Here is a 24394-nt window from a genome sequence, read left to right as displayed (position 1 = left end):
TTAAAGGGCATGAAATATCCCGAACTCGGCGAGACGATTTAAGATTTCATTCGCGGAACCAATTCGCCCGTCATCTCGATTCGATTTCCGAAGTCGATCAAACCGGTCTCCACGGTTCCTTTGAACAACGTTTTTTATTTATTATTTTTATTGACTCATATTTTAATCGACTGATTCGGATCCTTTTTTATAATTTTTCTTCATCGGTCCTCCGATCCCGGTGTCTACACTATATCATTTTCTCGAGCCTTCTTCAAGCTTTTCTTCAGAATTTAGTAAGTTATTGTTTTCTTCTTCTCTATTTTCCTTTTGTTTCCCTAAATTGTTCTGAAGCATTGCGGTGAAAAAATTCAAAGAAATCCAGTGTCTTTAAGAGCTTTAAAGAGCCTATTCCCTTTGTTAACATTCATACAATAACCATGGCCTCTAGAAAGTCGAAATCCAAAACAAATGCAGAGAAGACAACTTCTCCTAAACAAACAAATCCTCAAGTTTGGGAGCAACTATCAATTATGATTGTAATGACTGTCGAAGAGCTCGTGGATATGGTAGTCACCTATCTTGGGCTTATTTTATGGAGACAAGTTTGTCGTCCGAAGAACAAAGGGTTGATTTTGAAGTTGATGGTCACTTGAGTGAATTTACTCTGTTAATGAAGTGGGGGTTGAGGTTTCCTATTTTGGACAAGTTGGTGAATATCTTGGATGTATTTGACCTCTATCCAATGCCAGATTTCGCCCAATGCTTAGCTTGGATTGTTGGCTTTCATAAAATTCTATGAAGACCTTAAGATTAACCTCACTAGAACTTTGTTTCGGTCTTGCTGGAAACCCACGAACAAGTTCATGGACGATGTATCCTACTAGAAAATGAACTCGCGCCAGAAGACCTTCTTGACTGGAAAATTACTAAGTGTCAAAGACTTCAAGCCAAAGTTGTTTTTGCTAAAGGGTAATCCAAAGATTAAAGACGGTCTGTCTGTGGGTGGTTTTTCCTTTAATACTACATGGACCAGAGATCTTCATAGTCTTAAGAATTGATTGATACATGAGCTCTTGCTCAAATATTCTTCTCAATAAAACTTTTGATTCGAAATAATATTCCTTTGTCCCTTCTTAACTCGAAGGGGGAGGTTTTTTTATAACAGGCTTTAAGAAAGTGAATAATATTTTAACTTCATTTTTTTATCTTTAATTTTGGTGCAGTACCTCTTCTAGCATGTCTATTCGCACTACCATGCTAGCCCGTTTGAGAGCCATTGAGGCTGCTGATCCGGTTGCAGAGAATACCAAAGTTGGACCTTCTATATGTGTTACTTCTGTGGATCAAACTCCTTCTACCGACCATACACCTCCTGATTCTATTCCTCATGCTCCATTCAAGGCGCTGGCGAAGAACAAATGATACCTTCTCATTCTGTGAGAGTTTCACATAATCAGGCGGTGACTAAGATGCCTTTGGTAGATGAGGAGGTTATTTCAGATACTTCAATTCTAGGTGCAACTGATTTTGATAATTAAGAGCAACTTACTTCGCAAGATGGACTGACTGGTCCCTATGAGCCTTCGGGCGATGTTACTAGGGACATGCCCAACCTGCAAGCTTCGAGGCCTGAAGTTGATTATGTTCCTTGTGAAAATATTAAGGCAGAGGAGGTTGTGCCCGAACTGAAGAACATGTCCATTAGGGGAGTATGGATTCCAGCCAGGCCGGCCCTTGGCCTAAGCCAGGAGTGTTCTGTATTAGGGTCCAAAGTTGTAGGAGGTCCAATTTTTTTTTATTAGGTGTGTATATATATGTATGGAGTAAAAAACAATTTATACTAAAGTTAATAAGTGTTAAGTGTTCCAGCGATTAAATGCACAATTCCTATTAAAAGCTCTTATGTTTGATTCCCTCTAAAAGTAATTTTTTTTTTTATTTTTTTTCTTATTTATCCACGTATTAAGTTTATATAGAAAAATACAAAAAAATTATTAGCAAAAAATTTAACAAATTGGTTAGTTTTTTCTTTATCCAAAATGAATTAAATGTCACTTATGAACATACTCTAAGGGGCAAATGTTATCAAATAATACCAAATAAGCCAAATGACAAAATTTTGGATACCATATGAGCCAAATAGGGGGTTAATCCATAATTTAAAAAAAATTGTGAAACATCTTTTTGATTTTCGATAAACAATTGTATTTAGTGAACGTAATAATACGTACAGTATAATTATTAATGAAATACTTTTTAGTTTATCATGTATTGAAATATATTTTAATTTTTTTTTACGTAAAATGTTTTTATAAAGGGGCCTTTATTTATTATTTCCCCTAGGGCCTGTAAATTATCAAGATCGGTCCTGATTCGATCTTGAGAGGAAAATGAGAAAGAAACTTTGTGATTGATTCAGCCTCGTCCGAGCCTTTGCCAAAGTCGGGGAAGGCAACCCCCAGTTTTGTCTCTGAACCCTTGATTAAAGAGGAGACAATGTATGAGAATTATGATCCCATCATGGTAAATTATCTCTTATTTTCTATTATATGATATAGATGTGATTGAGTTCTCATAGTCTTTTGGTTTGTTCTCTTTACTGTGCTTGTGGCACCATTTGTTTGGTGAACATGCCACCCTAAACAACACTGTTGTGAATAATGACTTAGGGCACATGTCGTTGGTTCTGAAAGAGAAAGAGTTCTTTTTTTCTGAAAAAAATCCTTGTAAGACATGGTTGATTTGACCATGTCCCGAGCTACAAAGGAGGCAACTTTCTTCTTTATCCTTATGTAAAAATGTTTTATGCTAACCATTTTTGTCACTTGTTAGGCAGAATATGGCCAACATGTTTGGAGTTTGTAGGGAACTCATGAATGTACCAGAAGTCCACTTAAATAAAGATGTTGAGTTGGAGCAGAAAATTGAGATTACTCATGTCACACTTTCTCGGATAGAAACTCTAGAACAAGACCTAACTATTGCTAACAAGGCTTTCGAAGACGCCAAGATAGCGGACACCGAAGCCAAGAAAAATGAAAAACTTGCCCTCCTTAAAACTTCTAGAATGGTTAGAGCTTACATAGTGGATGCAGTTTTATTTTTAACTAGATGAAAATTGCTATTATTCAATTGTTTCTGAATTTTTGTTTGTGGGCTTTTTCAACTGGATTTGTTGTTTACAAATTATATTGAATCTTTTTATTTGAAATTAAAACATTAGTTTTTCCAGATTGTTATCGTATTGAAAATCAAAGTTTGCATGAAAAGATCGCACTTGAAAATGCTTTCCACATGTTTTTTTTATCTAAGGTTTGTATAATTTGAATTTTGATATGAAAAGAATTTGAAATTATTTTGTTTAGTATGTGAATATATTGTTTAGTCTTTTATAAAATGTTGGGAAACAACATTTTAGCAATATTGATTTTCATTTTATAGTATTTTGTAAATAATATATGTGATTGACATTTTAAAAGTAAAAATACTATTTTTTAATGTTTAAGTGAATTTGATACAGATCGGTTTTATCTGAAATCGTAACGTGTTAGTTTTAATCGTAAAATAACAAAGAATAACAATTTCTCTAGCTAAACTAGAAGGAGTGGATCCCAAATTTATGGACTAAATCCATAGGAATAATAAAATCCACATTGTTGAAGGATAAACCTTAACAAAGCTTCTTGAAGAAGAATTATTATTTGATTGATAAAAAGTTGAAGAACAATTACAAGAAAGAGATGAATTTATATCATCTCACAAACCCTAATTGCCTAATTACATAAAGGGTAGATTACATAATTAATTAAAGCATAAAGATAAGGGGTAAATGAGGTAAAGGTAAGTGGAGGGGGTTGGTTTGAAAGTGGGAAAGGAGCTGAGGGACCAAATGTGTAAATAACAAGGAAGCTGGAGTAAGGTACAGGTTCCTGAAAAAGTGAAAGTACTCAAGGCGTGTCCAAATCCACGCGGGGCGTACTTTGGCTGATGAGCCCTTCTCTGGATCAGTATCTATTATACGCGGGGCGTGCCCAGATTTACTCGAGGCGTACTTTGGTTGTTGAGCCCTTCTCCGGATCAGACACTCAAGTACGCGGGGCGTGCCCAGATTTACTCGATGCGTACTTTGGCTGTTGAACTCTTCTCCGGATCAGACACTCAAGTACGCGGGACGTGCCCAAATCTACGCGGGGCGTGCCTTAGCTGTTGAGCTGTTATGTGGCCCTGTTTTGGTCTCTTTACTCGCTAGTTGCTCGTGCTTGGTTCTTCCTCCGACTTCCTTCGTACGGATCCGATCCTAGGGAAAGATGCCCCATATCAGAATTCTCCCTAAAAATTAACAAAATATTTTTTTTCCTTTTTATTAAAATATATAAATAGAACACATTTTCCTTTCATCATTCCTACAACTAGGGGTGAGCATGGTTCAGTTCAGTTCAAAAACCGAACCAAATCAAATAAAACTAAACCGAATAAAGATAATTTTTGTAAACCGAACCAAACCGAATTGTAATTCGGTTCGGTTTGAACTGAATCGAACTATTTCGGTTTGGTTCTATTACAAACCGAATTAGAGATTGTTAAATGATATTGTTGGAACTTTTTTTCATAGAATATTTTACATCTCTGTCCCATTATGGAAATTAAACTTTAAAAATATAACTATGATTTTTCATGCTTTAAAAATATTTTACATCTCTCTCCACTGGTTGTACATGACATCGTCCAAGGCGGGTGCTTTGATAGTTCCGTCGACAAAAGAAAATTTGTTTTTAGATATGAGAGCCACCTTGACGGCATGCGACCATTGATGGAAATTAGGTCCGATAAGTGCTTGTGAAACAAGGGATAAGGCTGGAGTCTCATTTGGTGGAAGATGATAGGGGCTATTGGAATTGATTATAGGAGTAGCCATTAATTCTTTGATACCATAATAATTTGAATGAGGTAAAAGCAAGGCTTTTGAATTAATTCCCATTAAAAATTAAAGAAATGATATTTATATTCTTATATTGTTGTTAGATGTGCTCAACAAGAAAAGGCAAATAAAAGACATGAGCCAAGTGGCATAAGGAGAGCCTTTGATCAGAAAGTACTATGATTAATGGTTGTGATGAAAAGGGACTTTGTTCCTCCATGGTGTGGTGCAGCTTGTGTAGATGGACTCTTTCTAGAATTCTCTATTACTGGTGAAAAGTCGGAAATGCCCCTAGACATTTAAAGTGATTCTTAACATGGGGATTTGGAGAAAGACTTTAACATCTTCTAGCTGTACTTCTACTGTTACCAAAATCATTTATTCAAACTCTTCCATCTTCATTCTTGACTCTTCATTTTCTTCTCCTTTTATCTTTTGCTTCCTGTTCATAATAATTAAGAGCAAGAACTCCATTGTTGTCACTGAGTTTTGCTCCGTATTAAGTCATATCATTATTTTATTAATAACTACAATGTTATATCAACGAATGAATAGAGTGTTCCAAATTTGAGTATTATAATTGATTTAATCCACATAATTCCTTCATACTACATGTTTAATTCATATAATGTTCCTGAATTTTTTTTCATAATCCTACTATGTTTTACATCTCTAACGGAGTGTTTGTTTTGCACTAATTTATAAATTATAAATTATAAAAAATCTCAATTTTTTTTGGTAAGAAGGGAAGAAAAAAAACAAACAAACAAAAACCTAACCCGGGATCAGTCTAGGAAGACTGACCCCAATCCTATCCTCAAGAAGAGAAGGTAACAGAAAAGAAGGAGGAACGGAAAGGGTAGAAACACCTAACATCCCCCCATGCCCAGCAGCTGCCAAGCGATCCGCCACGCGGTTTTGCTCCCTATAAATATGGGAGAAGGTAAGAGAATCGAAGGCAGGACGAAGCCTCAAGATGGCTTTAATGAGATTCTGACTCTTAAGACAAACAGCCTGTCTATCCGAAATCCTGTTGATAGCCTCCAAATTGTCAGACTCCACCGAAAGTCTTTTAACACCCATGCGAATGGCGAGTTTAATGCCAGACAAGATCCCCCAGAGCTCCGCAGTAAAGGAGGAGCCCGTACCTAAGTTATGGGTAAACCCAGCCAGCCAGGCGCCACCAGCATCCCGAAGAACTCCACCAGCAGCAATTCTGCCATTACTAAGGCAGGAGCCATCCGTATTCAACTTGACAACCCCTTCCCTGGGCTTCCTCCAACCAACTAACTGGACCTCTTTAACCGGGGAGGGGTGAACCAGGGGGCTCTCCTTCAAAACTCTTTGTAATAACAGAGAGTTTTTTCGAGAAGTAAAACCGGAGGTCAGGAATAAAGACAGTCTTCTCAGCAAATAACTCTTCATTCCTCCATTTCCACATTTGGTGACAAATAATAGCGAAGAGAATAGCCCCGTGCTCCATACTGGCCAACAAATTCCCATTAACGCCTTCAGAGAACCAGTCAATATCAGAGAACCCCATAAAGGAAGGAAGAATGTGGTGAGGAAGGACCCCTTCCAAAACCTTTCTACTATTCGGGCAATCCCTCAAAGCATGGTACAAGGTTTCCACATGGCCGCTGCATCTGCTACAGGCACCAGATACAGCCAAGTGCCTTCTGTGTCTATCTGCATTCGTGAGGAGCCTGTCTTTGACTCCCAGCCATAGGAAACTCCCAGCTATAAAAAATCTCAATAATATTTAATGGTTGGTAAGTATTAGAATTTTAATAATCAAATAAAACTCTAATTCGGTTTTTTTTTTTTACAGTTTATATCCGAACCGAACCGAACCAAAAATTAAAGTTGTATAGAAAATGAGAACTGAACCAAACCGAATTGTAGATTGGTTTGGTTTTTTTGGTTTTGCTCACCCCTACCTACAAACTACAAACTTGATTATTAATTTGGTATTACGACACGAATTATCTCAAGAAATAACACTTTTTTTCTTGTCTGAAATATTAACAAAAGAAAGAAAAAACAAATAACTTTGTTTATGAATTAATTATATGCAACGCTCGAAAATTTGCCTAAAAATAATACTAAAAAGGACAAATTTATAATCAGTATTTTATATAGAACAATATAAAAATTTGTGAATGAAATAAGAAAGATATGACACCAAAAGCAGCGGAAATATCACCAAAATACAAAGAAGGTGTGTTTACTGAAAAATTATAAAATTGATATTCACCCAACATCTCATAGATTAATTAATGGATCTACATTTCATATTTGTAAAAACAAAGTATATTATATATATAACAGTACCAATTGTAATATACTCATGCCCTTTCCAAAACTATGGAAACTATTAATAACAGGGACCTTTTGATTTTTTTATATAAAAATTATTCAGCTTTGCATTATTTTTTTTTGCTTAATGCTTCTCCAGCCCCTTAACTTGTCCAAATTAGTCATTTTACCTTCAAACTCATCGAATGTCCTATTTACCCCATTAACTCCATAAAAATGGTATTTCTCACCCCCTTAACTTATCCAAATTTGTCATTTTACCCATTCTCAACTCATCGAATATCCTATTTACCCCATTAACTCCATAAAAGTGGTATTTCTCACCACTTATGATCGTATTTACCCTCTTAACTCCATAAAAATGGTATTTCTTATCCTTTTATAGTAGTCAAAAAGTTGAAAAGAGGAAGAACGAATAAAAAATACAAACAACAACATTAATATAAACAAGTTAAATATATTATAAATACAAACAACAACATTAATATAAACAAGTTAAATATATTATATGTGGGGATAATGTACCAAAATAGGCCTATGATTTTTAGGAAAGTATCAATTTAGGTCCCACTTACAAAATAGCATAAATATAGGTTTAACGTTTAAAAAAAGTTATCAATTTAGGCTTCGATAATGGATTGTAAGGAGTGAAAAATACAACTTTTATTGAGTTAAGGGGGTAAATAGAACATTCTATAAGTTGAGGGGATAAATGGACAAGTTGAGGGGGGGTGAGAAATACCACTTTTATTGAGTTAAGAGGGTAAATAGGACATTCGATGAGTTGAGGGGGTAAAATGATAAATTTGGATAATTTAAGGGGGCTGGAGAAGCATTAGACCTTATTTTTTCTAAGAAGATGTATATTTTCATTAGATGACAAAAATAAAATAAAATAAAATAAACATTTCACCTTGTTATTATTACAATAGTAAAATATAGCCTTAAAGCACTTTTTGGCCCCTGACCTATCCAAAATTTGTGCATTTGGCTCATAATCTATTATTTGGTCATATTTGGCCCCTAACCTATCAAATTAGATAGAATCCAACCCATATTGAATGAAAAATTAACTCTGTTGGAAAATTAACGGCAGTAACCAATACAAAAATGACACCTGACACATAAATAAAATTAATTTTCACTCTATAGGAAGACTAGAAAAAGTTTTTAGGATTTTTTTACTGTGTAAAATAGTTACGGTTGCCATCTCCAGTTGAAAATTAAGTTTATTTATGTGCCATGTGTCGTTTTTGTATTGGTGACTGCTGTTAATTTTCCAACAAAGTTAATTTTTCATTCAATATGGGTTGAATTTTATCTAATTTGATAGGTCAGGGGCCAAATATGACCAAATAATAGACCAGAGGCTAAATACACAAATTTTAAATAGATCATGGACCAAAAAGTGCTTTAAGCCTAAAATATATAACAATTCTATGAAAATCCTTATATATTTTACCGTCATATAATAAATTTTCTACATTATTGTTATTCTCATAAATTTCCAAGAGTTTGTGGTCTCAGTGTTACAAATGATATAAAATTCATGAATATTTATATCGAAAAATAAAATTATGACATACTATTAAATAAGGATCGTTTTAAACATTTTCTGGATCCGTACTAAATAAAAAAATTGGACCCTATTCATTAAAATAAAACTAATACTTTTATATAACAATAATATTTCTATAAAATGAAACATCAAAACGTTTTAACTTAATTTTTGATATAATAAAAATAATTTAATTAGATATTATATAATAATAATAATAAAAATTAGATTCCTTAGTAGTCTTAAACCGTTAGACTTTAGATATTTCCAAAATAAGTTAATATTTGCTCAATTTTTGACATCATAAATAAAAATAATTTAGTTAGATATTATATAATAAAAACTTTTCTCTATTATCGATAGTTTCAAAGGAGAGTCCCTTGCCAGAGCCTCTCAGTGTTGTGATGTCCATCTCGTGGGATGGAGCAGGCCAAGAGAGGGGGTTGTGAAGCTGAATACTGATGGTTCCTGCCTCAGTAACGGTAAGATTGCGGCTGGAGGTGTGCTTAGAGATGTAGGGGGCGTCTGGCTTTCTGGGTTCTCCCAGAATTTAGGGTTGGGTTCTTCCTTTTCTGCGGAGCTCTGGGCTATTCTTACTGGAATCAATCTTGCTAAAAGGCTGGGTGTTAAGAGGCTCTCTGTGGAGTCTGATAATTTGGAAGCAATCAAAATGATTTCTGAGAATCATTCTATGGGTCTTAACAGTCGCAACCTCATCAAAGCTATTATAAGGCTTTGCTCCTCCTTTGAGTTCGTAGAGTTCAGACACATTTTTAGAGAGCAGAATCGTGTTGCTGATCGCTTGGCGGCGGCGGGCCATGAAGGGACGTTAGGCGTTACTACCCTTCCTGTTTCCCCTAGTTTCATCTCTCATCTTCTCTTAGAAGATAGGATTGGGGTTAGCTTCCCTAGGCTAATTCCTGGGTAGTTTGTTGTTATTCATTTTTCTTTTCCTTTTCTACCAAAAAAAAAATATAATAAAAAGATGGACCCTTAAATTCCGAGGTCTGTGCATGAGAGCTTTTTGTACTCTTCCTCCTACGCCCCTGCTAATAGTATTATTAGTTCGAGATATTTCTGATTGAGTCTTAATCACATATTTTTTTTTGTTAAAAATGCATACATCATTTTATAGATACGAAAACATTAAGTACAAATAAAACAACTACATCATTACATAAGTACAGGCTATGCCTGTTACCAGTGGCGGAGCCAGGACTCCACAGTTGGAGGGGCTGAATTGAACTTTATGGCCAGTGCTAGATCCATTTATATGGAATTAGAGGGCAATTTTCTAAAGTCAGAAACCATTAGTGCAGAGCAAAAAAATTTGGCATTCAACACGATAAAATGATGTCATTTTGATGCGTCAGATGTTAAATATTTAAAGATTAATATGCAAAATTGTTGTCAAAAAAAAGATTAATATGCAAAAATACCTCCTAACGTTTTAGGTGAGGAGCAATTTTATTTCTAACGTCTAAAATGATGCAATTTTAGCCATAACGTAGATAATTTGGGTCAATTTAAGAAATAATTTAAGAAATATGCAATTAGTGCAGAATAAGAAACAAAAATATTTGTATTTTATAACAAGGGTAAAATTGATCCAAATTATGAATGTTAGAGGTAAAATTACTCTTGACTACCAACATTATTCGTAAAATTGCATCATTTTAAATATTAGAGGTAAAATTGCTCATTACCCAAAACATTAGGAATATTTTTGCACTTTAACCCAATATTAAATGAATAGAGATTGTTATAATAATAGGGATAAAAAAAAAACACAGACATAATTCATAAACCGGACCATAAAATATGAAACATAAATCCTAAAAAATTAAATTATTCACTGATTTATATATAAATCGTAAAAGATATAATGTGATGTTAAATATTGATGTTGCCTATAATATAATTTCTAATGTAGGGATTGTGGGCTATTAATGAAATATAGAATTTTAGTTGTAAAAAAAAAAAGGCAAAAAGCATATTTAAGCCCCTGAACTTTACCTGTTTTAAGAATCAAGCCCCTGATCAATTATTTTTCCACATTAAACCTCTGATCATTGATTTTGTTATGGATTTGGCCCTTATTTAACTTTTCTGTCGAGTTTGGACTGCATATATCGTTAGGGCGATTCGACTTGTTGACATGGACAAATAAAAAAAAGATTTCTTTGACTATAGAGATAAAAAATTAAAAATTAAAACGAAATTATAAAAATTAATTTTCAGTATATTCTTCCAAACTCGATTTTCTTCTCTCCCATTTTGTGATTTTCAACATTAGAATTGCCAAATCGATCTTCTCAACTCCTAAACTCGACAAAAAAGTTAAATAAGGGCCTAAACCATAACAAAATCAATGTTCAGGGGCTCAATGTGAAAAAATAATTGATCAGGGGCTTGATCCTTAAAACAGATAAAGTTCAGGGGCTTAAATATGCTTTTTGCCAAAAAAAAAAAATGAAATATAGAATTTTCAAAAAAGTTGAAATATAGAGTATATTATATATATATAAATAAAAGAAGGAGTAGATGATTAAAATAATTATAAGGAGAGTTGGGGATGCAAACTAAAGAGAGAGAAACGGTAAAGAGTTAATTTGTTAATAGAAATAACAAATCAATAATAAAAATAATAAAAAAATTGTGTACAGATGAGATGAGGAACAATTTGTCCTTTATTATCTTAAGGGTAATTAATTTATTAGTCCTTATATTTTGACAAAACATACTGTTTAGTCTCTGTATTTTAAAAAACACATGATAAAGTCCTTAATCTTTTTTTTGATGAACTGTTTAGTCCCTAACGTTTTTCTCAGTGAACTGTTTAGTCCCTACCGTTAGACTCTCATGAAGATTTTGTTAGTCAATTTAGATTTGCGTTCTCCTTTTCCTTTATTTTCATTTCCTTTAAACTCTAATGCATCTGAAATCAATTTTGAGTGTTCTTCTTCTTGATTTTCTCCTTAATCGTTCAAATTCGTAAGCATTGGGTCTGTTCTTTTTCTTGTTCTCCATACAAATAACTTCTTCTTCTAAATTGGATTTCCTCTCCTAAAGTTTGAAGGTAAATAGTAAAGTGTAATTTAGTAATTTCCGAAGTCATAAACGGTAAAAAAATCTAACAAACAGATGGAAGGACTAAACAGTTCACTGAGAAAAAGGTTAGGGACCTTACCATGTGTTTTTGAAAATAGAGGGACTAAACAGTGTATTTTGTCAAAATATAGGGACTAATAAATTAATTACCCTTATTTTAAACCACTAAAGTAAGAGGACGTAGTTTAACTTAGGGCTTTAAAAAAACATAAAATAATTTAACAGAGATGGGGGCGCCGCAGCCGCACCCATCTTCTTCTTCTTCAACTAACTGCCATGGCTGGAGGGGCTCCCAGCCATGGCAGCTCAGGGGTGGAGCTACCGGAACCACTCCTCCTTGGGGTGTTCCGGCGGGCCGGAGGGTCGGCCGACCCTCCGCGACCCCTCTGGCTCCGCCCCTGCCTGTTACAAAATCCATAAAGGTAAAAAAACGACTACAACGAGCAAAATAAACCATTAAAGGTACAGATAAAACAAACAATAGATGAAATATATATTTCTTCAAACACAAAATTTGTAGAAAAACACCTGTAATCTCATCTTCAACATTTAAACTTTTCTGAATGTTCGGATCTAAGTTATTTCTTTTGCAATCACGTAGATGTAGTGATCTACTATAAGATCTACAATTTCTGCTCTTACTAAAACAGAAAAAAAGTTCATGATACGAGTATTCCTTTTTTTTTTTATACGAGTATTCCTTTATTTTATCTTAATAAAAATAAACATTAATATTTTATTTATGGTAACAAGAATTTAGTTTTCTACCAAAAACAGTATAAAAGCACCCCCAATCCATCAACCCATTTCATCTCCTTTTTTTCTATCTATGAAAAAAACTTACAAAAATAAACCAAAAGAACAAGAAGAAAAAGGTTTGATTTAGAGATCCATCAATGGCAAAATTAAAAATATCAAGCCAAAAAGTAGTAATATTAAGCATGGCATGGCTAACAATGGTTTCAGGGCAGATCGGAATGAGAGATCCAGTGGAGTGCTGGGAAGGTATTAATGATGCAAATGGATGTCTTCAAGCAGTGAATCAAGCAATATTCAATGGAAATCCAAGCCATCTAAATCCACCTTGTTGCGTAGTAATTAATGCTATCGGAAAGGATTGCTGGCCATCTATGTTTCCAGAGTTTCCAGGTGTTAGCTTGTTACTTCAAGGTGTTTGTGCTATTTTTACTATACTTCCCCCGAGACCTCCCATTTTCCCCGTTCTTCCCCCTCTGCCTCCGCTTTTCCCCGACCCCGACAACTGAACCAAGGACCAACCATTTATCATTATAATAGCATTAATCTTACTGTTATGTATTTCTTACTGTAGCATTTTAATCTTTATATGAATATTAATTAAGTTTTGGAAATTTAGCTTCATAATCATTATTAATTATGTCAATCTCAATTTGATCCATTTACCTAACTTATACCAAAGTCCTATTTGTTGGGAATAAACGCAGAAATTTATTCCGTAAAAATATTGACGAGCAAAATAATCAATAAAAATGACACCGATAATTTAACAGACTACGTCCACGAACAAGCTTGAGAGTAAATTCTTCCACTATAAAATAGTAGGCGTACAAAGAGGGCGTTCTCTAGAAACTTTCTAGAATTACAATGAGATAAAACCAAAATAGTAGCACTCAAGTATTTCCCGAAAATACCCCGAAATAATTAACTTACTATTTTGTCTCTCCCCGAAAATAATTGGACTACCCTCAAAAATCAAACACTCAAATTGAGAGACTCTCGTATGCTTCACTCTCTCAATTTTATGCTCACCTTACTCTCAAATTCTTTGGATTTCTTACTCCCCTTAAAATCCAAATATCATCCACCACCCCTTGGCATTTTATACTGCCAAGGGGATGGAGCCAATGTTCTTGTTGGCCCAGGAGATGGGGTGGCCGAATTTGTGCCACCCCAAATAAAGAACTTGACTTTTTCTCCTCCGCTTATTTTTACTTTTTTTTTTTCTTTTTTTTTAATAATTATTTACAAATTACACAGATGAGTCCCTAATTATTACAAATTACAAAATAGCCCCTCATTAATCGGGATGTCACAACAATTCTCCCCCTCCCGATTATATGAGGGTTTTTGTTACCCCTGCAGCCATTCGACAGTACTCGAACTTCTCCCTTGATAAGATCTTCGTTAACATGTCTGATCCATTTTCGTCTGTATGGATCTTTTCAAGCTGTAATAACTTCATCTCCAGCACATCCCTGATCCAATGATATCTCACATCAATATGCTTTGATCTGGAATGGAAAGAGGAATTCTTTCCAAGGTGAATAGCACTCTGACTGTCACAAAATAATTGATATTTTTCCTGACAGAAGCCAAGTTCGTTAAAGAACTTCTTCATCCATAATAGCTCTTTACACGCTTCCGTTGCTGCAATGAATTCTGCTTCAGTCGTAGAAAGTGCAACACACTTTTGTAATCTTGACTGCCATGACACAGCTCCCCCTGCAAATGTAATCAGGTACCCTGATGTAGACTTCCTTGTATCGGTATCACCAGCCATATCTGCATCTGTGTAGCCAACTAGCACTAGTTCGGTATCTCCAAAACATAAACACATTTTTGAAGTACCGCAAAGATACCTGAATATCCATTTAACAGCTTCCCAATGTTCCTTTCCTGGATTTGAAAGGAATCTACTCACGACACCAACTGCATGTGCAATATCCGATCGTGTGCATACCATGGCATACATTAGACTTCCGACTGCTGAAGCATATGGAACTCTACTCATTTCTTCCTTCTCTTTCTCAGTAGAAGGGCTCTGCTTGGAACTGAGTTTAAAATGATTAGCAAGAGGACAACTAACCATTTTAGATTTATCCATATTAAACCTTTGAAGTACTTTCTCAATGTACTTCTCCTGCGACAACCATATCTTCTTGGCGCTTCTGTCTCGAATAATTCTCATGCCAAGAATTTGTTTTGCTGGCCCCAAGTCTTTCATGGCAAAAGACTTGCTCAACTGTTTCTTCAGATTGTTAATTCTGGAGATGTTCCTGCCAACAATCAACATATCATCCACATAGAGCAATAAAATAATGAAATCATCATCAGAGAATTTTTGAACGAAGACGCAGTGATCTGAAGTAGTCTTCTTGTAACCTTGCTCCCCCATAACTGACTCGAACTTCTTGTACCACTGCCTTGGCGCCTGTTTTAAGCCGTATAGACTCTTCTTTAGCTTGCAAACATAATCCTCTTTTCCTTTCTTCTTAAAACCCTCTGGCTGCTCCATGTATATTTCTTCTTCCAAATTGCCATGTAGGAAGGCAGTCTTCACATCCATTTGCTCAACCTCCAGGTTCTGACTTGCTGCTAACCCCAGCACAGTACGAATAGATGTCATCTTCACCACCGGTGAGAAAATCTCGTCAAAATCGATGCCTTTTCTTTGACTGTATCCTTTCACAACCAATCTGGCTTTGAATCTTGGTTGTGAGCTAGCTTCTTCGTTCTTGATTCTGAACACCCATCTGTTCTTCAAAGCCTTCTTGCCTTCAGGCAACTTCACCAGCTCAAAAGTTTTATTCTCATGCAAGGATTTCATCTCATCTTGCATGGCCTCGATCCATTTTTGCTTGTGTTCATCATCCATGGCTTCTTCAAAGCATCCTGGTTCTCCCCCGTCAGTCACTAGGACGTAATCATTCGGAGAATATCTAGTAGAACGTTGAATGGCTCTACCGGATCTTGTTCGAACTGGAGAACGTTCTGCAACTGGTGGTTGATGGTGAACTTCTTCATCAGCATCAACTGGTTCATTCTGAATAGGAGCGTCTTGAGCAACTATCTCTGGTTGATCAATTTGAATTTCTTCTCCAACCTGTCTTGGCACCGTAGTTGGAGGCACTAACTGAAGGCTTGGTGAGCTAGTTTCAGGTCCGGAAGCATCTTTTCCAGACTTCTCAATGTATTCAATTGTCTGGTCTTCCATAAAGACCGCATCACGGCTTCTGATTAACTTCTTGTGGATCGGATCAAAGAACTTATAGCCAAATTCATCTTGGCCATAACCAATAAATATGCACTCTTTGGTTTTGACATCAAGCTTGGATCTTTCATCCCTAGGAATGTGGACAAAAGCTTTACAACCGAACACTCGCAGATGTTTGTAGGAACAGTCTTTTCCAGACCACACCTTTTCTGGAACATCGTAATCCAGCGGGACACATGGTGAAAGATTCAGAATATAAGCTGTTGTGACTAGAGCTTCACCCCAGAACTCCTTTGGCAACTTTGAATGTGAAAGCAAGCATCTGACTCTTTCCATTAAAGTTCTGTTCATTCTTTCAGCCAACCCGTTCAACTGCGGTGTTTTTGGAGGAGTTCGTTGATGTCGAATACCATGCTCCTTGCAGTACACATTAAATGGACCAGTGTACTCCCCACCATTGTCTGTCCGAATGCACTTCAGCTTCTTGCCAGTTTGTCTCTCAACCTGGGCTACAAAGTGCTTGAAAACCTGTAAGACTTGATCTTTTGATTTTAGAGTGTATACCCATGTTTTTCTAGAGTGGTCATCTATGAAAGTCACAAAATAATGAGCACCACCAAGTGACTTTGGAAATGGACCACATAGATCTGAGTGTACCAGATCTAATATATTTTCCACTCTAGAAGGAGAGGAACTCTTGAAAGCAACTCTGTTTTGTTTTCCGGCCAGACAGTTAGCACATTTATTTAAATTAACATGATCCAATCCAGTCAGAATATTTTTCTTGGCCAATTTTGTCATGCCTTTCTCGGGCATGTGTGCGAGGCGTCTATGCCACAATTCGATTGCGTTTTCATTCTCCACTGCGTTGACCGCTTCTTGGGAGAGCTTTGTCTGTATAAGATACATCCTTGAATATTTTCTGCCTCTTGCAACCACCATCGAACCTTTGGTGAGCTTCCATTGGCCATTGCGGAAGGTATTACAGAAGCCTTCTTCATCAAGCTTGTCTACGGAGATCAGATTCAGGCGCATATCTGGAACATGCCTGACATCTTTCAATACTAACTTCATGCCATTCTCAGCTTCTAGGTAAACGTCACCTTTTCCCACAACTTTGGAGAAGTTGTCATTTCCCATCCTTACAACACCGAAATCTCCTGGTGTGTAAGATGAGAAAAATTCCCTTCGAGGCGTGGCATGAATCGTAGCACCACTATCAATCACCCAACTAGTCTCCTGGGTTACAAAATTGATAATATCAGCATCGTAGACAATATTGAACTCGGCAGCAACGTTTGCTCGTTCGTCGTCGGTACTGTCATCTCTCTTCTCTTCCTTGCCTTTGCTTTTCTCTTGCTTGAGCTTCCTGCAGAATCTTCTGATGTGGCCTTTTTTCTTGCAGTGATGGCATTCAACATTGGCATACTTGTTGGATTTTCCCCTGCTCTTGCCTCTGTCTTTGGATCCTCTAGCTTCGCTCCTTCCTCTAGAATTTACAACCAGAACATCTGATTGTGGTGTAGAGGCTCCTTGCATCCTGCGCCGCATCTCTTCATTTAAAATTCCACTTTTGACAAACTCCATGGAAATTTTGCCATCTGGTGCTGAATTTGAAAGTGAAATTCTTAGAGTCTCCATGAATCCGGTAAGGAAGCCAGTGTAAGTAAAGCAGTGAGCTCATTTTCAATTTTAAGCCCGATACTAGAAAGTTGATCCACGATCCCTTGAAACTCATTCAAGTGGTCTGCGAGAGAAGTACCGTCTCGATATTTCAGTTGAATCAATTTGGTCAAATAAAACAATTTGTTGTTGCCGGTCTTTGAGGCGTACAAATCTTCGAGCTTATTCCACAACGTTCGTGCATGAGTTTCGCCAGCAATGTGATTATACACATTATCGTCAACAAACTGTCGGATAAATCCACAGACTTGCTCATGCTCGAAACCCCAGTCTCCATCCGACTTGCCGTCGGTCTTGTCTTTCCCGAACACCGGAAGATGCATCTTCGTCACATATAGGAGATCCTTCATTTTGCTTCTCCATATGTGGTAGTTCGAACCATTAAGACTGACCATTTTGCTTGTCAATTTTGCCTCCATGTTGACTAGGCTCTGATACCAGTTGTTGGGAATAAACGCAGAAATTTATTCCGTAAAAATATTGACGAGAAAAATAATCAATAAAAATGACACCGATAATTTAACAGACTACGTCCACGAACAAGCTTGAGAGTAAATTCTTCCACTATAAAATAGTAGGCGTACAAAGAGGGCGTTCTCTAGAAACTTTCTAGAGTTACAATGAGATAAAACCAAAATAGTAGCACTCAAGTATTTCCCGAAAATACCCCGAAATAATTAACTTACTATTTTGTCTCTCCCCGAAAATAATTGGACTACCCTCAAAAATCAAACACTCAAATTGAGAGACTCTCGTATGCTTCACTCTCTCAATTTTATGCTCACCTTACTCTCAAATTCTTTGGATTTCTTACTCCCCTTAAAATCCAAATATCATCCACCACCCCTTGGCATTTTATACTGCCAAGGGGATGGAGCCAACAAGAACATTAATTGTTCTTGTTGGCGCAGGAGATGGGGTGGCCGAATTTGTGCCACCCCAAATAAAGAACTTGACTTTTTCTCCTCCTCCGCTTACTTTTACTTTTTTTTTTCTTTCTTTTTTTTTAATAATTATTTACAAATTACACAGATGAGTCCCTAATTAATACAAATTACAAAATAGCCCCTCATTAATCGGGATCTCACAACACTATTTAGTCATAAACTTACAATCCAGATCAAATTGAGATTTTTTAAAGCCTATGTAAAGCTTCGAACCCTCGAAAATATGATTGAACTTAATGGAATTTATTAGTAGCATTCTGATGCATACCTACCAAAAATATGATAAGAGTTAGCCTTTGCAAGGCTTTACCTAATAATAAGCCCATATTATGCTCTCTCACACACGCATATGGGGTGCCGTCGAAGTCTCACCGGGTTGGGTGTGCACTCGCACATCATGGGGAATGTAAATGCCAGACCGAAATTGGCTCCCTTTAGCCTTCTTTCCTCTGTTTCTGGACAATCACCATTGTTCATGTCTCGCTGTTCCAATTCGAGCAGATGAAACAAGTTCACAAAATTTTTGATTTTTTTTGCTCTATAAAAACTCACGGCTAGATTTCGCCTACATAAATATTGTATTCTAGGACACTATCGCCAATAATGAGGAAATCTGTCCTAAGGAGATTGTTTGTACATGCCTCATATTCTTCATTTCTAGATTTCTATTACAAAACGTTTAAACGTATTTCATACCCTTTCAATTTCTCACTTCGTTCTATTCATTTTAATGTAATTTTAAATGATTTTTTGTAACTATATTTTAGTATTTTTATACATCTATGTATCATGTTTTTGCCTTTTGGACTAATCACATCTAACATTCTTAAGATGTATTATTGATTTTTTACTTTCTAAAAGTAAACGTATAGGGATATCTTAACTGGAATGAATTTATTCTATTTGAATTATTGAACAGAGAATTCTATTTTTTTTACTATTAGATAAACAAATGAAAACAAAACGAATTGTTTTATTTTTGAATAGAAAGAAGTTAGAGAGCATAATATAATAAAACAAATTATAGTTGTTTTGCTAATATCTATTTGTTTTCTGTGTTGTTTAAAACATATTATGATTTCTTATTTCTAACCTATTATGTTGAATTTCAAAAATAATGGTTGAGATATGAGACAATTTCGATTCTAATTGTAAAGGGAACATGATCACTCAAGAGGAAACTCGCATACCAATATCGGTGGCAATATCTTTCAGTCACAGTGAAAGGTCTGAAAAGTTCACTGCTATGAATTTTAAAACATGGCAACAGAAAATGTTGATTTATCTAACTATGCTCAACTTGACAAAATGTTTAAAGGATGATCATTCTATTATTAAAGAGGATGAGATAGATGCTACTACCACCATTAATGCACTTAATGCATGGAAACATTCTGACTTCCTTTGTCTATATTTTAAACGAGTTCACTGATGCAATGTTTATCAAGCTAAGCAAACAACAAAATAACTATAAGAATCTCTTGACTATATGATACAGATTAATCACAAACGAGTTAGTTTTAATCGTAAACTAACAAAGAAGTTTCTTCTCTAACTTAACTAGAAGGAGCTAATCACATAGATAGGTGCAAAATCTTTCTCTCAAAGGAGAGTTTGTATTTTGATTGATAAAAAAATGAGTATCCTTACAAGAATTAGGGTTTAAATACCTTCCATAATTTAAAGATAAAAGACTTTTAATTCCTTAACTAGGGTTACAAATCAATAAGTAAGTACTAGGAGTAAGGTGGGGTGAAGTGGTTAAATGGTATAATGGTAAATAGGCATAAATGGCAAAACAGTAATAGTTGTGTGAAAAAATAGTAAATAAGAGGAAGCATGAATTCTGATAGCTTTGGTCTTCTTGCAGGCTAAGTCACCTCATACGGTGTGTGGAATGCTGACATGCCGTGTAGCTAATTTCTTCGGCCATCTATTGTTCGACGTTTCATCCTTCATGGCTCATCTTCAATAGGTCACATGATATGTGAGTAAGGGCTACACGCCGTGTGAATTTCACTCGAAATTCCAGGAGCTCCAGCCACCATTCCACACGTCGTGTGCCCCTAATGATACGCCGTATAGGTTAATTACCTCTGTTTCTTCAAGCAACTCTTTGCTCACACGTCGTATGGCTGATGGCACACGTCGTGTGAGACACTTCCCCTATTGCCTTGGTTTACCATTGGAGATGCCTGCATCATTCTCTCAGTCTTCAATGGAGTTGACCTTGACTCGCTCTTGGTAAATTCGAGAGGTCTATCCGGCTTCTATGGACTTAGATCACGGATGTTGAATGAAGTCGACATTTTACCAAGCCAATTGGGGAGGCTATATGATAGGCATTTGCATTTACCTTATTAGTTACCTTGTAGGGACCATACTTGCGTGTCTTGAGCTTGCTACTCGGATGAGCCTCTCATTGCTTAGGTGCACCATTACTTCATCCCCGATTTCGAATTAGAGGTCCGTCCGATGCTCATCAACCTTAGTCTTTAACTTGGTATTCCGCTCTTCGATGCTTTGTTTCACCTCTTCGTGTATTTGGTGGCATTCATTAGCACGATTGTGAGCTGCTATACTCTTCTTGTCACCCTTCAAAATGTCCCCAATATTGAGAGTATGGTTCGGGATCTTGGTATACACCACTTCAAAAGGCAATCTCCCTGCGTTTGAATTCACGGCCCCATTATAAGCAAACTCCGCTTGAGCCAATGTAAAGTCCCACATTCTCAGCTTGTCCATACACTTTCTTCTCAAAAGGTTACCTAATGTATGATTGACTACCTCCGTTTACGTGTCGATGTGCGGTTGTACTAAATTTCAAAATAGTACCGAAAAGAGCCCATAGAGTACGCCAAAAGGGCTTATGAATTTCGTGTCTCTATCCGACACAATGCTTTTAAGAACGTTGTGCAACCTTACCACCTCTCGGAAGAACAACTTAGCAATAGCTATGAGATCATTTGTCTTCTGGCATGGAATGAAATATGCCATCTTGGAGAATCGATCCACTACTATAAAGATTGAGTCCATGCCCCGCGCTGAGTTCTTGGCAATCCCAATACAAAATCCATTGATATATCCTCCCATACAGATTCTAGAACCGATAATGCCATGAGCAACCCCACATTAGTAGCTTGTCCCTTGGAAGATTGGTACTTCCCACAACGTTCTACAATGTATATAGGCTACATCCCTCCTTAGTTTAGGCCAGAAATAGCGGGAACTCACTGCTTCAAAAGTTTTATCTCGCCCAAAGTGTCCCCCCTTAAGGTTCCTCCATGAAGATCTCGGATCACCCTCTCCGACCGCGCATTGTCCAACGTATTTATTAATCAAACCCTTTAACCATTTAATTCACGAGCCTAACTTTAACGAGATGGCATGTTCTAAGCCCGTATGTCATTTAAACTATGTTCTCGGATATTAATCCGGATGGCGACTCTGACATTTTACATTAGTCTAAAACATGATAAAAGGCTGAGTAATGCATACATCGGAAGGGACACACTTGTGTCGTCCTTAAAAATGTTAAGTGACAGTGTAATGTAAACAACAGACTTTTCCAAGTTAAAGGTCCGGGCGCTGACAAGGGTACTATTATAAGCTTGGTTCACGAGTGTTTCCATGGTGCTCCAAGAAGCAAAACAATCTACAGCAGAACCTGAATGTACTGCAACATCTGTTGCTACAAATAAGGCTTTGTGGTTAAGAAAAGTGTTAGATTGATTTAAATATGAATCAAGAAGTACATAAATTTTTTTTAACAATCAAGTTGCAATTGTTATCTCTCATAATCATGTTTTCCACACGAAAACTAAGCATTTCATGGTCATGTTATTCTTTGTTAGAGAAGTGTAGAAGGAAGACTCAATTGGCTTGAAGTATTGCAAATCTGTTCTCCAACTAGCACATATTTACAAAACCTCTATCAAGAAGCAAGTTTGAGTTTTTTTAGGGAGAAACTTGGAGTCTGCAACAACAAAAGCAAGGAGAAATGTTGAATCTGCTTGGGTTGCTGCTTCTATTTTATTATTTTATTTTAGTTTGTTACTAATTTTTAAAGTATTTTAGTTGATCATGGAATTATGGAAACGTGTTTAATGTTTATTTTTGCTGTATTTAAGAAATTTAATGAGATGAAATATAATATATCATTTAACCATTCCAACATCAATCAATAAAATTGAAATAATCAAGAGCTAAATAATGTTTCCTTTGCATATATTTATAAGTTCCGGAGGGAAATTATTGAGAAAATATAATTATTATTTTAATTTTGTGGTGAAACAATAGAGTTATCATAAGATTTCTACCAAACATTAAAAGGTAAAAAAGTAAGCAACTTTTGCTTTTATTTATTTTAGGAGCTACAATCGATTTAACTGGCTGAACCTTTAAAAGTAAGCGGTGGAGAACTAGTAGACACATACATAGTTGTATAGTGATAGAGCTTGATATGGAATATAATAAAATAGTTAAATGTTAAAGTTTAATGGTTGGATGGAGGAGAAGCAGGAGCCGAAGCTGGAGGAGAAGCATGAGGAGGAGAAGCACCAGTAGGAGGTGAAGGAGCAGTAGAAGTTGAAGGTGGAGGAGTAGAAGAACCTGAAGATTGAGGTGGGGGAGGAGAAGAACTTGAAGGTGGAGATGGAGGAGGTGTAGAAGGAGTAGAAGAAGCTGAAGGTGGAGATGGGGGAGCTTTAGAACCTGAAGGTGGAGATGGAGGTGGAGAAGAAGTTGAAGGCGGAGGAGTAGAAGAAGCTGAAGATGGAGGCGGGGGAGTAGCAGCAGGAGCAGGTGGAGGATGTGAATTAACAAAAGAACAAATGGCCTTGAGGACAATGATGGCTTCAGGATGGGTTGGAAATAAGAAAAGAGAGCATATCTTGTTTATTCCATTCACAATCTTGCAGCAATCTGGTGTAAGATTTGTTGCATTATTATAAAAAATAGTTTGAGTGAAAGCGTTCATACACCCTGGTATGCTATTCGCTGCTTTATAGCAACTAAATGGTGTTGCAATTATCTGACCTTCTCCTTTTGGAATTATCAATATCATTGCCACAATAACTAGAATGCTTTTTGCTGATGAACCCCCCATTTTGAAATCAATATGCATACAACTTGATGCTGGATTAATTGTTACTTGTGGATCTGTGATGGTTTCTTAGCTATTTATATTAGATTTTAATTTCTTCCCTTGTGGTTAAGATTTCTTCATGCATTGCATTACGCGTCTATAATTCCTATATGGGTACGAATATAATCAAAGTCATGTTGTATTTGTAACTATTTAATAGCATTTTATTTTAATTTGATTAGTGTTAGTAAACTAATTAAATTGATTAACATAAGAGCATATAACTGCCGACCTAGATAGATAGATAGTGGTCATGCCACCACATTAAATTCTTCACTTCACATTAATTTATTAACAAACACTTAACATGCGTAGGTACTCCTTCACCTTCTAAAATTCAGAGCTCTATCCCTCAAACCGAGTATGTGTGCCTTGATCGGTAATTAATAGAGTATTATTAGTTGCATTTAGGAATTATTATATTGTAATATTTTGGTTGTAATTGTTTCCTAATTAGCATGTCCACCTTAAACTTTGCTAAATAATAATAGCTGTAAATATATTCCACGGTTGTTAAATAATACTAGAGTTGTGTTGGCACCACATTAATTCAATTCATCATTTTCAATTTTTCAAGAACAGCCTTAATATGGCATGACTTCTTCCACACCTTCTCTAATTTATAATTTCTACATTAATTAAACATTTCCCACAAGCTGTCACTTGCTATAATACTAAAAGCTAAGAAAGCAGCATGAAATTGTAAGTTTTATTGATTGGAAAATGGGTTCATCAGCAAAAAGCATTCTAGTTATTG

General features: G+C 36.0%; 1 protein-coding gene across 1 annotated transcript; it reads right to left on the bottom strand.

Moving 5' to 3' along the window:
- Nucleotides 1–22742: 22742 nt before the first annotated feature.
- On the bottom strand, nt 22743–23657 carry LOC136203567 (classical arabinogalactan protein 9-like). Its single transcript, XM_065994754.1, has one exon. It carries the CDS (start codon nt 23614–23616, stop codon nt 22987–22989), a length of 630 nt encoding a protein of 209 aa, XP_065850826.1. The 5' UTR covers nt 23617–23657; the 3' UTR covers nt 22743–22986.
- Nucleotides 23658–24394: the final 737 nt, after the last annotated feature.

Source organism: Euphorbia lathyris, chromosome 8 (assembly GCF_963576675.1).
Source record: "Euphorbia lathyris chromosome 8, ddEupLath1.1, whole genome shotgun sequence".
NCBI classification, from domain to species: Eukaryota; Viridiplantae; Streptophyta; class Magnoliopsida; order Malpighiales; family Euphorbiaceae; genus Euphorbia; species Euphorbia lathyris.
Note: the sequence above shows the minus strand (reverse complement) of the source record. Positions and strands in the feature narration are given on the sequence as shown.

What these genes read in the sequence shown, in the direction of transcription:
- LOC136203567 (XM_065994754.1), bottom strand. Translation starts at nt 23,616, where the DNA reads ATGCATATTGATTTCAAAATGGGGGGTTCATCAGCAAAAAGCATTCTA.